The 17,224-nt window shown below is 28.9% G+C and overlaps 1 protein-coding gene across 2 annotated transcripts in view; it reads right to left on the minus strand.

The window, feature by feature from the left end:
* LOC100209023 (uncharacterized) overlaps positions 1-17,224 on the minus strand; it is a 90,143-nt gene that overhangs the window by 21,222 nt on the left and 51,697 nt on the right. For both annotated transcript variants that reach the window (XM_065810268.1, XM_065810267.1), the window contains exons 12-19: positions 17,130-17,224; positions 16,796-17,016; positions 13,737-13,828; positions 13,028-13,591; positions 12,874-12,947; positions 12,712-12,753; positions 10,879-12,628; positions 21-1,753 (exon numbers count right to left, since the gene is read on the minus strand). The exon at positions 17,130-17,224 is cut by the window's right edge and continues 668 nt beyond it. In XM_065810268.1, coding sequence (XP_065666340.1) covers positions 21-1,753; positions 10,879-12,628; positions 12,712-12,753; positions 12,874-12,947; positions 13,028-13,591; positions 13,737-13,828; positions 16,796-17,016; positions 17,130-17,224 — 4,571 coding nt within the window. The remainder of the gene's footprint in view (positions 1-20; positions 1,754-10,878; positions 12,629-12,711; positions 12,754-12,873; positions 12,948-13,027; positions 13,592-13,736; positions 13,829-16,795; positions 17,017-17,129) is intronic.

Consider the following 17,224-nt stretch of genomic DNA (forward strand, 5'->3'; position numbering starts at 1 on the left):
AAAATAAAAATAAAAAATACTTGTTGTTGGACAAGTTGCTGTTGCAGTAGGATTAACTGTTGATGAAATTGTTGCTGCAACAAAAACTGTTGTTGCTGGCCAATTTGTTGCTGATTTAATTGCTGAAACTGAAGTTGTAACTGGAACTGATATTGCTGGAATTGCATAATTAAAAGTTGATGTTGATAAAAAAAAATTTGATGGTAACGCTGTGAGTTTGGGTGAAGCGACACTATATTAGATTTTTGAGGTGAACTATTTATTTTAAAAGGAGATGAAGATTGCGGAACAGAACCAGGTATTGGCGAAGATTGAATCAAGCTTGGATTTGAAGTAATTGAACTTGATAGGGGTGGTAAAGAACTTGATTGAGTAAATGGTGCCATACCAGATTCAGGAAATAAAGGATTAGTAGACTGTGGAATGTATGGACCATTTGGATTAGAATAGTGTGGATTAACTATACCTGATGACGGAAATTGCATTGAGCCAGAAATACTACCTTGCTGAAACATAGAATTTCCAGATATTTCAATAGAATTTGGATGACAAGTTGAATATATATTTGAACTTGTTGTTGTTGAAAACGAAACAGTGGCTTTATCTGAATTCATTGAATTGTTTGATGATGAGGTAATAGTAGATGAAAAGTAGCTTGAATCAGGAGAGTTACTAAACGAAGGATTTGAGGCAGAAGACACGGATGATACTGATTGGGGTAAAGAACTTTTTGAATGAAAATGTGAAAAACTTGTCTTTAAAGTCTCTGAAGTGCTGACACTTTCAGCATTATAGTTTTGACTAGGTGAAGAAAACCCTGAGTATTTTGTCTGACTTTGATGCAAAACACCAGCTTTTTGATAGTTGTTTTTATTTGCTCCAGAAAAACTACCCCAATCAGGTTGGCTTTCATTTTTTAAAGCTGAATGCTGGCGACTTTCAAAATGCTTATCATTACCTTCATTAGGATAACCCATAACACCCAGCTGGTACACAGATGGATGAGGATATGAATTTTGACTTGAATATAAATTGTTACTTAAGTATGATGTAGGCTGGTTATTTGTAAATAAAGGTATATGATTATTTTGAAGCCTAGATAAAGAGCCTCCATTGGTTAAACCTGGCTGCTCTATAGTATATTTATCAGTACTTGGAAATGATGAAGATTGCACTGTACCTTTTTCATTATGGTACAAATGGTGCTTGAACTCTTCACTGTTATGGCTTTCAGCAATCTGCTGATCTCGAATATATGTTTCATTTACTCTAAGTGAAGTACCTCTACCTAAAATTTCTTGTTCATTTTGGTGGACAATATCAGTTTTTTTGTTATTGCCAAACTCATTTTCTTCTTTTTTATGATCTGAACATAGTTTCTTATTTGATACTCTAAGAATTTCTTCTTCACTATCAGAGCATACATGACTTGAGCAATCCGAAATATATTCATCCTGATTCCTTCCAAGGAAAGCTTCGTCATCGTCGGATAACATAGCAGAAACTCTTTTTAAAAGCCTTTCATTATTTTTTTTAAGTTCATTTTCAGCTCTATTTGATCTTTTCATAAATGGTTTATTTTGATTGCGATTAAAAATATCATCCTCGTCATCACTTCCATAATGTTCTCTGTTTGAAGTAATGGAACCTTCATTATCAACAAGTCCATCAGTAGCTTTAGAACTAGATATCTCACTTTCATTACTGTCGTTCTTGTGTGAAATGCTGCAGTTTTTTTGCTCTGTATCTTTTTCTAACATATAAACAGAGATAATAATTATAGATAATAATAAAATGCAATCAATAATATATTAATCCATTACCAAATAATTCTTAAAACTCAAAGTTAAACAATTATATCAACAACAAAAAAATATCTCAGTTGATTACATTCGCTAAGTTTTCAAAAAAATCTTAATACTATAAGTTGTAATGAAAGTCTTTTTGAGTAATACAAGCTGCATCAAAAGCTTTCTTCAACATCACAAGCTATATTGGATGCTTCCATTAACAACACAAACTGTGATGAAAACCTTCAACATTACAAGCTGTTTAGAAATATTTTACAATATTTTAAGCTGTATTGGAAGATTTCAGAGAATGCTTAAAATTAGGTGTACTGGATAAATTTTTTTATTTAGCAAATTATACGAGATATGAAATTATAACTTTGGCCAAGTAAGATTATATCAAAATACTCATAAAAAATGATTTTTCCTTAACAAATATAGGTGACATATTTTTTAGGGGACAACTTTTATGCATATATTTTAGGATTTACTTTACGTAGTCCTTCTGCATATACTTGTCACATACTTTTAGATAAATAAAATTTAATCCTATAATAAAAATTTGTGTATACTACTTTTATTTTTCTTAACTTTACATGCCACACACTCTCTACCAGTAAAAACAAAACAAATTGATTAATGACTTCTGTGAATTAAGTTTACCTGTTGCTAAACTCAATGCTATCCACACAACTATATATTTATGCTTTTTTTGTTCTTTTCTATATAAACTCAATGTTATTCACACAACTATATATTTATACTTTTTGTCCTCTTCTATATTAACTCAATGCTATCCACACAACTATATAATTATGCTTTTTTGTCCTCTTCTTTATAAGTTAATACAACTCTTGGCCATCTGTGCTAAAATGCTGATGTTTAAAACAACCATGAAGGTCTTTTAACGAGATAATATATAGATGCCATTACTATGTTTAATAGGGCGTTTTCTTAATACCATGTTTATAAATAAGTAAAAAATTTTTTTTAAGCAAGGAAAAGAAAAGGAAATGTTTTTACAAGAATCATCACCCAATAAATAAGCCAAGTTCATTTCTAAGCCAATTTATTAGCCAAGTTCATTTCTAAGCCAATTTATTAGCCAAGTTCATTTCTAAGGTCTGGACATGAAATTAATGTAATGTATGGAAAAAAGTAAAGATTGTAACTTGTTTTTTTCTTTCTTTTTCTTTCTTCAAAAACTTCAGCAAAACACTATAGCCACTTCTATATTATTTCTTAATTCATAATGACTGAGAACGTAGAAAGTTTTAATAAAGAGCGAATTGTAAAATGGTTACATGAGATAGGACAGTCTTCTATTGGAACTTTAAAAGAATTGCAAAATAAAATACAAATGTATTTACATTGCCCAGAGCTAACAAATAAACTGAAAGCAAAAACAATCAAATATTGTTTTCAATGCAGTTTCGACCCACATGAATATCTAAAATTACAGCTAAATGGTCATTAAATGAGACGTTATACCCTTAATTCAGTAAAGATATATTTTACAGATATTGTGACTATAAAAAGAAATGTAAACTAGTGAAAACGTTACATACATTAAAGGAATGATTAAAAAATCATATGGTAATACTTTGAGACCAGCTGTTTTACTTTTTGATGGATGTCTTCCTAAAAAAAGACAATATAGTTGTCCTGAAGAAGCAAGTAGATTGTGCTGCCACAAAAACTGTGTTTGCCTTATCAGACCACATTTATTGCAATACCCCATTTATACATCAATACACATTAATACATCATTTGATCAAAGTACAATTTACATAGATAACACTAAAATTGAAAACACCAACTTTCATATTAATTAACTCACCAATTATTCAAACGATGATTCAAATACTGCAGTAAAAAAGAAACATTTTTGTAAATAATACAAAAGGTCTTACTAATATCATTCCAAATATTGAAATTACTAATGTACGTAGCGTTTATGATTGCTGAAAAGACACTGCACTTTATACTATTAGGGTTATTCCATATCAAACCACCTAGTTTTTTGAAAGTTCCCCAGGGTACCATCTCAGATTTGCTTTAAACTTTGACCACACACAGATCTTACGAAAAAAATACAATCCAGAAAATTCCAGCTTGATTGACCAATTTGTTCAAAAGTTATGATTGAATTAAAAATGACCAAAATCCGAAAAATTTGTGTATCAGGAGCTTACAGCAGTTTTTTTCAATTTTTGACAAACCATAACTTTTTAAATAAAGATGGTGATCACCTGAAATTTTGTAGGGTAATAGTTTTTCACCCAAATAATCCATTATTGCAGTTGTTTTTGACTGATTTTTTACAGTTTTCGAGTTATTGTATCTTAAAGTTGCTAAATATTCCAACATTATAAATATTTTTTCGAACTTTAACGTGTTACAGTTTAATACTTACTTACAGAAAGTGGATTTTTTTGTTACCTTTGTGTACTTAGGGTCACTACTTGTTAGAATAATCAAAATTATGCATTAAAAATTAATTTAGCACATGCAGCAGCCTATTGAAAAATCACTTTTTTAAAAAATTATGATAAATTACATTGACTTTGCTGGCATAGAAAATAGCGTAAACAGTTGAAATAAATTATGAAACTTTTTAATGTTGAGGTTCTATATATAGACAATCACCAAAAAAAATTTAAAGGCCTATACTCTATCTTAAGACATGGTTGTAGCCTTTTGAGAGTGTTGATATTTTTAAAAGGAGAACAAAAAAATACCACTTACCACATACAAAATTTATAGCTCTAATTTTATACAAACTATACTGTAAAAAAGTACATTCAAAGAGTAAGATAATCAGTTAAAAGAAAAAGTATGTATACATGAAACTAAATAGCTTATCTCTGATTTATATAACTCATAATACTGTCATAGTCGTTACTAGCAAGAATATAGTCACGAGCACTTATACTTTTAATCAATGGAACACTTGACATATTATCTTGTCAAATGGAACCCAACACTGACTTGATCGTGCATCAATTGTCTATTTTAAATTTAATTTGTTTCTTTGCATAAACTTTACATTAACGTCTTGGTTTTCATTACAAATATCAACCACAAGCCCTATGTATCATTCTTTATCGTAAAAGCATGCAATATATTTACCGGGTTAAAAATTTGAAGGATTTTTCTAAATCAAATTAACATCATTTAACACATGAGTATCATAGACAGTATCACTAGAGATTCTTTGTAAAAACAATTTCTCTCCATCTGGTACAAAACAGTGATAGCTTCTTGTTCCCGGAACTGTGCGCATCCCTTAATATTGTTTCTGAAGGTTAAAAGTTGTTTCATGGTTATTGATATCATCACTTGAAAGATAAAATATGTTAACACCTTTGATGTTTTTTTGAGTCTATGTAGTGATCAACAGATCTTGTAGTGTGAGAATCTGATTTGTATTTGCTGCTCATAAACTAGCTTTTGCTGCTTCTCTTTTTATAGTATCTCCTATTCCATCACATGGACTTTTGCAATTTGACATAGCAAAGAAGTGATGCTCAGCATTTATTTGGTGATCTACAATGTGATAATTTAAGTTTATTAGACATTTGTAGTTTTTATACTGTGATGCAGCACCACCACTGAAGTATTTAACTTTATTCACTGTGGGTAGTTTGATTTTGACCATAGGGAGCAACTTTGTGAGAAAACAATGGACTGCTGATTAGTCATGACAAAGATGGTCAGAAATTAAACAATAGCATTTACATTTAAGGTGATCTTTTTCATCTTTGTAATAAACAGCAAATGGGTGTAAAGTAGCTTGATCGGCTTGCCAGTAAAACCCTTGTATAGCATCTTGTACAAGAAAACTATAGTTTTCTGCAAAATCCATCAGAATAATGCAGGTATATTGGTCTAATGTTTTTTTTCCCTCTGATAAGTAGGAAGACTGTGCTTCTTTGATAAAAAGGTGGTGACAAAGGTCATACAAAGTTTCACTGATATAAGTGCAGTTTGGTCAGTTGACACCCATTGTTTATATGTGATCTGATCATCAAAATCAAAATCATTCTTTTTAAACACATTTTCTAACTAAGTCTTCAAATTTATTTTACCATGGCAGTTGGAACATAGATGAAACATGCAGTTTCGACTATCTATATTACAAACACATACTTTCATTAAATCTTTGTAATATATTAAATGGCTGTTAGGAAGAGCAGAGCACATCAACTTAGCATTTTGATGGTAAGAACATACACAAACTGAGTGGCTTTCACTATTATTAACAGTAAGGCACTACTTTGGCCTTCAGAGTTCAGAGAACTTGCTGAATCCAACTTTGCGTTCAGGGTATAACTTCTTAAATTCCAGATGAAGTTCTTTTAAATGAACTAATATTAAGCGTTTTTGTTTATGAACTTACACATTATTTATATGCACAGAAACAAAGTCTTTTTTTCCTGGACATTGTCTAGTGTATTCGTCAGATTCATATATTTCAATGACTCTCTGCTTAACAATATCCTTTAAAGGATGTCCTTTTTTAGCCTCAGATTTAGCAAGTATTCCCTTTTCATTTTTCAGTTTTCTGGCTTTCTTAACAAGATGGTCTGAAACTGAAAATGCATTGCAAGTTTTTTTAATTGACCAACTATCAGGAGTTAATGTTAGTTACTGAACTTTTTCTTCATTCAAACTGATTTTTCCTTTTTCCTTTATTGCATCTAAAAGTTTGTCTAAATCATTACAGTTAGTGCACTTTTGCTTTTTCTTAGATACTATTTCTTTTGGGTCTATATCCAATGCTGATGCTACTAGGTTTGTCATATTTGTTTCCAGTTTTTTAACTTTTGCTTTCCATATTCTAATTTGTCACATTTACTTACATTTTTTAGAGGAGATATTTCCAGTAAAGAAGCACTCTTATTTAAAACTGTCTTACTTAGGTCTGAAGAATTAAACTCCTCATCATTAACATCTTCTTGACTAAATTTTTTCTGTAATTTGTTCAAGTTTGAATTCATTCAAACAGTTAGTGCAAAGTTTTTGACCAGGTTTGATATTAAGTTGACTTGCTGTTAAAATATCAACTTTACACAATCTCTTAATAATTTTTTTCTTGTGGACTTTAAACGGATCACAGCAGTATTTTTGAAGCGCTTCATATCTAGAAATATAGGCTTTTTCATGGTGAAAACATATCTCCTCATTTAGTTCAAAAGTGTGTCCAATTCTTTGAATTAAAACTTCAACATCTGTGTTCACAATATCTTTTAGTTTTATTCTTCCAATCATTCTACAATAATACGTTTTGTCGCAATTTTCATTTAAAACTTTCCCCACACAACATTTCTCTGTCATTTTTTACTATTTATTTATTTTTATTATTAACCTAAAAAGTTTAAAAAAGACATAAACATATTGAATCTCAAAGAAACTAACAAATATCAGACACCGATTATGACACTGATTATGTCATTATTATTAGTAGAAATTAAGACATTATGTCATTAAAAAGAAAACTGAATATATTCATTCACAGATAAACAAAAAATATACTACTGTCATCCCTATGACTAATTATTAGACTATGACCTAAGGCTAGCTTATAGTCTAATAACATTCTCCTTTTGAAAATATCATCACTCTCAAAAGGCTACAATCATGTCATATGATAGAGTATAGGCCTTTAAATTTTTTTGGTGATTGTCTATATATAGAACCTCAACATTAAAAAGTTTCATAATTTATTTCAACTGTTTACGCTATTTTTTATGCCAGCAAAGTCAATGTAATTTATCATAATTTTTTAAAAAAGTGATTTTTCAATAGGCTGCTGCATGTGCTAAATTAATTTTTAATGCATAATTTTGATTATTCTAACAAGTAGTGACCCTAAGTACACAAAGGTAACAAAAAAATCCACTTTCTGTAAGTAAGTATTAAACTGTAACACGTTAAAGTTCGAAAAAATATTTATAATGTTGGAATATTTAGCAACTTTAAGATACAATAACTCGAAAACTGTAAAAAATCAGTCAAAAACAACTGCAATAATGGATTATTTGGGTGAAAAACTATTACCCTACAAAATTTCAGGTGATCACCATCTTTATTTAAAAAGTTATGGTTTGTCAAAAATCGAAAAAAACTGCTGCAAGCTCCTGATACACAAATTTTTTGGATTTTGGTCATTTTTAATTCAACCATAACTTTTGAACAAATTGGTCAATCAAGCTGGAATTTTCTGGATTGTATTTTTTTCATAAGATCTGTGTGTGGTTAAAATTTAAAGCAAATCTGAGGTGGTACCCTGGGAGCCTTTAGGTGATTTGATATGGAATAACCCATTATTAGAGAGAGCAAATTTCAAATGACATCATAAATATTGACTTCAGTAATCGTATGACTCCAAAACCATTTGGTAATAGTTACATAAATATAATACAAAACACAATAGTGTGGCATAAATACAGAAAATATAAGATTACAGCTAGTCGGTTACCTTATTTAATTGGCATTTTTGAGAAACCTAGTTTTATATTATATTGGGACATTATTAAAATGGGACATCACACCAGACCTAGTTCATTTAGAAAATAATAAACAGAGGTTAATTGTTTGAAAATGTAGCAATTGACAACTATGAACTTCTTATAAAAGCAAAAATTGAAAAAAGTGGTTACTTTTATAACCTAATTGACAATAAATATGGCTGGAGCCCTGATGGATTAGGCCAATCAGGCATTTTATTAGAAGTGAAGGTTCGAGCAGAAGGCTGTGTTGGGCCAATAACAATGTTAGCAAATTTCTCTCCGTATTATGTTCAGCGCCAGCTACAGATGGATTGTACAGATGCAGAATTTTGTGTTTTACAATCATAGGACCCAGAGACCAATTCATCAAAATGTTTTTCAGTTGAACGAAATATTAGCTTATTAGTAACTATTAAAGAATTAGTAGATGCAATTATATGAGTAAAAAAATAAAAATATGGAATCATCTTGAAATCAAGGATAGAAAATCCACTATCACTCATTATTTCGTGTTCTTTTTTAACTTATAAAATGGTATTTGGCTTTTCAGTAATTTCTGAGTCTGAGATTGATCCTGGGTTAACTTCACTGAATAAGATTTCCCACCATGAGGGGAAATGCCAATCAAAGCTTTGTCAGTTTGAGTATTTTTATTGTTAAAAAACATTAGAGAATTCAATTCAAAATTTGACACACTTTGAAATTTGAACTTTGTTGTACTTATAACAATGTCTGTCAGACCATGTCCTTTTTCAATGAAACTTTTGGGCATTTTTTAAAGTAAAAATTCAGATGTGAGTTTCAAATCTATCTCATTAAATATATTAGCTAAAAATATTATCTTTCTAAGCCATTACCCATTGATGTAGCTCATGTCTACATATTGTGAGAATGGAAAATAGTTCTGTTACTTTATCAGTAGTTCTACGGCATGGTGTATTAACTTCACTGTTTGGATATGGTATTAAATGTGTGTAAGGTGTAACACATTCTAAAATAATTTGAAATTGTTTTATCGATAAACCACATAGGTATTGAAACAATTTTGGCTGTTCTATTAAAAACTTATTTTAAAATTGTTTTTGAGAAGATTGTTCAACTTCATTTTTTAAACTGTTTTTTTGTGGTCATTAATGCTTGCAGATTTCAACTTTGACAGTTCAATATTTTTTAAAAAGAGTGCATTTTCAAAGTTGTTTAATCTTTTCCTTTGCTTCTTCAAGATCAATCTTTATTTCACATATATTAGTCTTAGTCGAGTTAAGCTTTTTTTTCAATCCTATTTTAGATAAAGCTTTCTTTTTATAAACTTTAATTTTTTTTTTATTATTTGCCAGATGTTATTATTTTGATAAATAATAATGTCTGGCAAATCATTTGTATTTTCTCTCTCATTCTTACTTCAATGAGCTCCACAAATGTGTCCTTTTTCCCAATTCATCCATTTTCATTCACTTGTTTTAAATAACTTCATATACATTTTTAAACACTTTCTGATCTCGTTAAATGGTAGTATTTAATAGGTAAACCATTGAAATCTTTTGATTTAAAGTTATTGAAGCATAAAGGAGAAGCCCAATATTATTTAAACATCTTAGTAAAGTGAAAATAATGCAGATTACTTGTTGATGTTTTATAAAACTAATAAGTTACCATTTTTATTTTTTCCCTTTCATTGTTAATACAAGTGTGCAGACCGCATCAAATGAATTCGGCTAATATATCTATATTTTTATCTACCTGGGTCATAAAAAAACCAAAATTACATGGGAGAAATTATCAATTGATACCATTTAAATATTGTTGAAGCAAATATACTACATGGAAGAGTACATCAATGGATTCAGTTTTTTGTGGGGTAAGAAATCTACTTAAACTGTTTAAAAATTGAAAGTTATTTCAATGACTGTTTAAAACAAATTATTAAAATTTGGTTGCTGCGCGTAAGTATTTACTAAAATTATTACAAAAAATAAAGTAAAACATCTGATTTACAATAATTTATTTAAATCACAGTAATACATTTTTAAAAATTTATTAAACTTGTTTTGATGAGCATTTTATGTGGTGTTAATAGAATAACTTTTAGATTTATGTCATAAAAAATTAAAGTTTATTAAGTAATTTGACAATTTAAAACATCAATTGCTTAATTAAAAAAAAATTAGTTCATTAACTTAAATAAAACTTTTAGCAACTAATATATTCTACTGTGAAAAAAATCTAAGCTAAATCTCAAAATTTTAAAAAAAAAAAGAAAGAAAGTATCTAAAAAAAAAAGTGGTTTAAATGGTTCTGTTAAAAAAACAAATTTTTTAAAAAAGCTCAGTTAAAAAACCAAGTTAGTAATTGAAGAATGGCTTCACATCAAAAACTTTTTTTTTATTTTCATAACTTCCATTACAGTTAATAAAGATTTTTGCATGCGAATTTATTATACTTTTCAAAACAAAATATTTTTAAGGTTCTTTTTAAACAAAATAACTTTTGAAGTTTGAAACAAGTTATTTTTAATTTAAACTACACAATAATTAATTATAATGAACAAGCTTTGAACTAAGAAACTTACTTACCTTTACCAGGAAGAAATTCATCATTAGATGTACTATCTGCAGCAATGCGACTTATTTGAAATGAAGAAGACCTTTGTAAAGTAGTTGCAGTTCCGTAGCCACGGTTTTTTTCATCAATAATAACTGATTGAGATTTATTTGGTAATATATTTGATCTTGGAAAAGCTTGTTGATAATCATGAGGTCCTTTCTCAGCATACCCAGTATACACTCTTTCATCATAATTAGGATAATCTGGTCTTGGTGAAAAATTGAAATAAGATTGATGAGGTCGTGAATGGTAGTACTTGTTGTAATGATGTTGTTGATATTGCTTAGTAAATTCTGCCATCATTGTGCTATTCACTTGACTTAACGGAGGACCAGCTGTATCCATCTCTAAAGATTTCCTATATCTTTCCATATATTCAACAACCATTTGGTGATATGCAGGAGAGTCAGCTGGATTCGGCACAGGGAAATGTGGCAACCTTGGCATATAGTTTCCTCCCATTATTGAAGAACCTTGACTATGCATTGGGTCATAATGATGAGTTAAAGAATCCTGATTAGTTAAAGTATTTTTTATAGGAGTCATTGTTTGAGGTCCAAATGAAGGCTCTTTTTGACGCTGATGAAAAAGAAAACGAAGTCGTTCTTGATGTTCATGTTCATTATCAACATCTGGGAGATCTTTGTCAGGTTGTTTCTGAATTCCATACATACCATCAGGGGCTGTAGATTGTTGAGCCAATTGTAACTGGATATATTGTTGCTGTGCAACCATATACTGTTGCTGCAGCATATATGCTTGTTGTTGATCAACATTGTGCATCTGGCTACCACTGTAGTCTAAATTTTTACGAGAATTAAAATACCTTTCAATATCTGCATTACGATCTGAATCATGATTAGAAACAGAACTATCAGGTGGAGAAACAATAGCTGGACTTTTCATTATTCTACTTGCAATGTTGACATTAGATAAAGGAGATTTATTTCTATTAGCATTGTCATTTAATGCCCTATTTCTAGAGGCAATATTTGATTGTGTAGATATAGTTTGCGTATCATCTCTTTGCGACAGACAAAGTGTTTCTTTTTGTTCTGCTTTAGAAACAATTTCATCCTTTTGCAATGTTAGCTTCTGTTGTTCAAAAACTCTCTTCTGCAATAGAGGTTGAAACTTTTTATCTGGTTCTTGCAGAGCATTCTCAATTGGCTGTTGATAATGCTCTTGCTTGTGTGATGGTAATTGGATTTTAGAATCTGATTTTATTATGATTTTTGTAGGTTCTGTTGCACTTGATATATTAGCATGTGTTGGAGTGTTAGCCAATTGAGGTGATAAATCATTGTTAGATGAAATAGCACAATGAGGGGATAATCTTTGTAAAAGCGGAGATAACTTTTGAGGTTCTGGAACAGTAAACATTGAAGGTGGTGTAGATATATTAGATGCCACAGGTGATTCAGTAAATCCTGATCTAATGTTAGCTTGTAAAGAAGTAGTCAATCCAGTTGGACTTAAAGAGTTGCTGACAGAATATTTAGGAGAGCCTATAATTTCTCCATCATCAAAACGATTACACATCTGCATAGTTGGCATAGAGACATGTAAATTTTTATTTTGCTGTAAATTTTGAAATGAAGAAGTAATCATTGATGAATTTTTCATCTGAGAATTATGTTGGGAATCATGTAAAGAAGAATTTTGCAATTGTGAATTTTGTGTCATTGGACTCTCTCTTGATGCATGTCGACGAATACCCTACAGATAAGATTTGTACGAGTTACTTTATATGTTTTTAATATTAAATGATTTTTTAAAATTTATAAAAATAAAATGTTTACCTTTCGCTCTTTTAACTTCACACGATTGTCTCTTGCACGAATCTGATTTAAAAAATTATTTTTATGTTAAATGCAAACATGAAAAAAGTATGAAACAATAACAACAACAAAATTAAAAAAAAAAAAATTAAGTTTTTGTTTCTTAATTAAAACAGAATTTACTCTAAAAGGTTCTCTCTGCTCATTAGGTAATTTTCTCCATAACCGAGCAATAGCTCGTGCTCTATTAGGCCAATCTAGTTAAATAAAAAACAAAACAGTCATATAATTAGTTCTACTTGGTTATTTTGGATATTAAAAAAAGCAAATAACTGACCTATGAAATCGTTCTTTAAATTTTTATGCATTAAGTTTGTATATAAAACTGGAGAAATAGTTGCATTTTCACCAAGCTGTTCATCAATTTCCCATTTGCGAAGCTGTTTTTGTGTGTCAATTTTCGGATTCAAACCATTTCCATCTGACTTTTTCCCTTCAAAATCATTATCCATAGGATATATATTTTGTATGAGATTTGAAGAATGCGGAGAAATATTTGACATCAATAAAGATGGTGAATACTTTATTTGATTCTCTAGACCAGGTTGTGGCATTCCTGATGATGATAAAGATGAAAGTATCATTCTAGAAGGAATGTCAGATTTAGACATTTTGTTGGTAATAAACTTATTTGAATTCATTTCTTGCTCAAGACCTGCAAACATTTGCTCAACCTCATGTCCTGCAACATGAGGCAAATCAAGAACACTCATTAGTTCAAGATGAGAAGAATCTTCATTTTGATCTAACGATATAGGGTGATTTGGTGACAGACTAGAAGAAGGAACAGCAGCAATATCAACTGGACTACTGGGAGTTTTATTTTCTAATTCTTCTTCAACTTAAAAAAAAAAATTAGAAATTATAAAAACAACAAATTGCAACAACCAAAAAAAAAAAAAAAATTGCAAAAACCAAACTAAAATTATGACAACTAAAAAAGAAAACAAATTGCAACAACCAAAAATATAAATAAAAATAAAAACCTTTCATATCAGATGCAGGCTGTTCTAGTTCAGTTATCATAATCTGAGGATTCATTTCAGGTGTAATCAAATCAAGAGTTTCAACAAGTTCTCTAAATACATTTATTTTTAAAATATAATATCTCAATATGAGCACAGACAAATACAAATTAAAATATTTGTAAATGACAACAAAATTTAAATTTAATAACAGCAAAGAATGATTTGATTAACATCTGGCAAAATTTGGCAAAATTTATTTACATAACTTTTTAAATGCTGATGTTTAAATGATTGTTTAATGATGTTTAAATGTTGATTACATAATGAATTGTCCAGTGAGTCAGAAAGGTAAAAAAAATAAAACAAACATGTAACATCAATATTTGGGTTTTTGTTAGGGAATTTCAATTTTGAAACTTTATAAATACTTTGTAATCTTTATCAAAATAATAAATTTTGATTGTTTTTTTGTGTTTTTTTTCAAGAAAAGCATCTTATCAAGCTCATTGCTTAATAAGGTGTTTTGCAGTATCAGATAACATAAATAATGTTTAATGTTAAACTTTTACCATGAGGCTTATGTTCCATAACAAATCAATATCTATTTTTTCAAATGTGAAAGTAAACAGCAAAATATATCTTCTGCATATTAATTTGCAATTTTTTAAAGTTATTTCAAATTGTATTCTAAGACTTAAAAGTATTATTATAATTCTTAGTACTTAACAGTACTTACATATATTTCTTTGTAATTAACAGTATTTTATGTACTTATAGCTGTAGTTATAATCTTATCTACTTTATCTACTTAATGTCTTTTTAAAAAGTTAATGGCTGCATGCATTTTTATTGTACCATCACCAGAAATTTTAATTGTTTATGAATGCTGCTTGTATTGACATGTTCTTCATTTTTTTTACCCATATAGAATAGTTTTATGGGAAATTTCTATTCATGGTTTAAGTAAAACCTTAATTTATAAATGAAAGAAAGACAACTAGAATTTCTTTTTTAAATGTTTCTTGGAAGGTTTTAATAACCAGAATAAAGAAAAATGTAAAAAAAAAAAAAATGTGGTCGACAAAATTGGTATTTATTTAACATAAGTTTCTTGGGTTTTTAATAATTATATTAAATTAATAATATTTTTACATAATTACCAAATTTACTTACTATGCAATTTCATTAACAATAACTATGCAATTAACAGTAATTATTATGAAATTAACAATATTTATTATGTAATTACCTGTAATTAAATTATGAATTATGTTTGATTTATTGGTAATCCAGCTTATCAGTAGTCTAGTCCCTAATCAAATGGTACTGATGTTGATTCATCATAACATTTTTTTAGACACCTTGGTTGCATGATGAAAACATAGTGAATTTTCTATATCCAGAGTCTCATGTAACTAGACAGATTAGAAACTACTAGCCAATTTAGTGTATCAATACCAGAGTTGTTAGGCCATGGCCTAGACCTCGACCTTGTCTTAAGGCCAAAAATTAAGGCCTTGGCCTTGAAAATTTTAGCCTTAGCTTTCTGCCTTTTTTTTTAAGAATTCAGAACATTTTTTTGTATTTGCATTTTAAAAACGTTTATTACAGTTGATTTTGTTTACATCAGTGATTTTTTTTAACTTGAAAGCTTTAGAACTTAAGTTTGTGTTTTATGTCATGGTTTAAATTGCTGTTTTTGACTAGCCATTTTAAAGAAATAATCAATGAGATGATTGCTCCTTTTTTGAAAAAAGATACAGCTCCTGTCAAGCGTATCTTTTTTCAGAGTGGGTTGATAATGTATCAATCTAATGTATGCTTGTATGTCTGATTCATTGCTTGAAACTTTGATGTTTCTTAAATGTAATAAAGACTTTCAGGCTATATAGTGATAGTTAATGCTTATGACTTATAGTTAACGCTAACAAATAATAACAATATATTTTGAATTAAAAGATGTTAATATTATTTTGTTAGCATTAAGTACAAAAATACATAAAAAAAAAAAAAACGAAAGTTTTAATTCTTTATTTTGATGTATTTTTGTTTTCAGTCTTCATACAAATACAATTTTTCTTATTCTACAAATAGATTTTCTTATTGATTTTGTTGAATTCTGCATATAAACTTGGCCTAATTTCAAAACCTGTGATTTTCTTGTCACAGTTTTGGCCTTAACGTAAGACCAAAATTTAAGTCTTTTGGCTTGAAAATGTTTGCGTAGGTCTTCGCCTTAAAATTATTGGCCTTAAAAGACAAAACCACAGCTTTTGATCTTGGCCTTGAAACTCTTGGCCTTGAAACTTTTGGTCTTGCCCTTGTCTTTGGTCTTGAAACTAATGGCCTTGGTTTTGGCCTTAGCCTTGCTATTTTCGGCCTTGTTAACAACTCTGTTCTAAAGTAGCTTTATGTGTTTTTCAATTATTGTTGTTTATTAACAGTTTTATTTGTTTATTGTTTATAATTTTCAAAATATTACAGAATAAGTGCTTTAATGTGTACAAATAAGCAGTGACTTAAGAAGAAAATAAAAATTTAATACTCTAAGGTATTAAATTTTTGATAAAAACAATTTAATTTTGCATTAACCGCAAAAATACAAAAAATTAAAGAATTAAAAGTTTTAATTCTTTATTTTTATGTATTTTTGTTTCCAGCTTTCATATATACCTACAAATATATTTTCTTATGGACTTCATTGAATTCTGGGCATAACCTTGGTCTAATTTCACAACAAAACGATATTTTGTTTGTGAACAAAATGATATTTTGTTAAAATGGGTTTGTCTTTCGCAATATATTAAGTAAAAGGGTAATTTTTCTTTAAATAATCAGTTTAAAAACTGAACCATGACATATGTTATGATAACAAAAAAACTTGATTTAAATATTTAGTATAAAAAAAGCGTAAATTAAAACCATTAAGTACATAATTACAATAGTATTAGCATAAGTTTTATTTGAATAGGTTTAAGTCTAACATTCTAAAAAGTTTTTTTTTTAATTAAAACCATAATGATAAAATTAAACTTCAAATAAAAATAAAGCAATGAAAATGCTAATAAAAAACTTACGGCTTTTTTTGTAAAGGTATGGTCATAGCATTGTCTGTAACACTTGGTCCTCTCATTGTATCAAATGCAATACGAGCAGCTTCTGCTAGCTTGGCAGCACGTTTCATTCTTCGTTCTTTTTTTTTTTCTTTTTTTAACTGTTTGCTATTGGTTGAAGTTTCAAGAGATTCTAATTCCATGTTCAAATGTTTTTCTAACAGGTTAACACCAAAAAATTCAAACTGTAAACAAATAAAAATATTCTTAACTTCTAATCATTTTTTCCCAAAAACTAGAAATTGACTAATTTAATCTAAAATTTACTGTCATTAAAAAAAGTATTACTATTAATTACCGGATCATTAACATCTTCTGGCTCAGGAGCAAACACATTTTCTTCATTTTCTTCGTCATTCAAAAAATCATCAAGTTCTTGAGTTGTGTCTGGCT

The sequence above is a fragment of the Hydra vulgaris genome, chromosome 11, assembly GCF_038396675.1.
Source record: "Hydra vulgaris chromosome 11, alternate assembly HydraT2T_AEP".
Lineage (NCBI taxonomy): Eukaryota > Metazoa > Cnidaria > Hydrozoa > Anthoathecata > Hydridae > Hydra > Hydra vulgaris.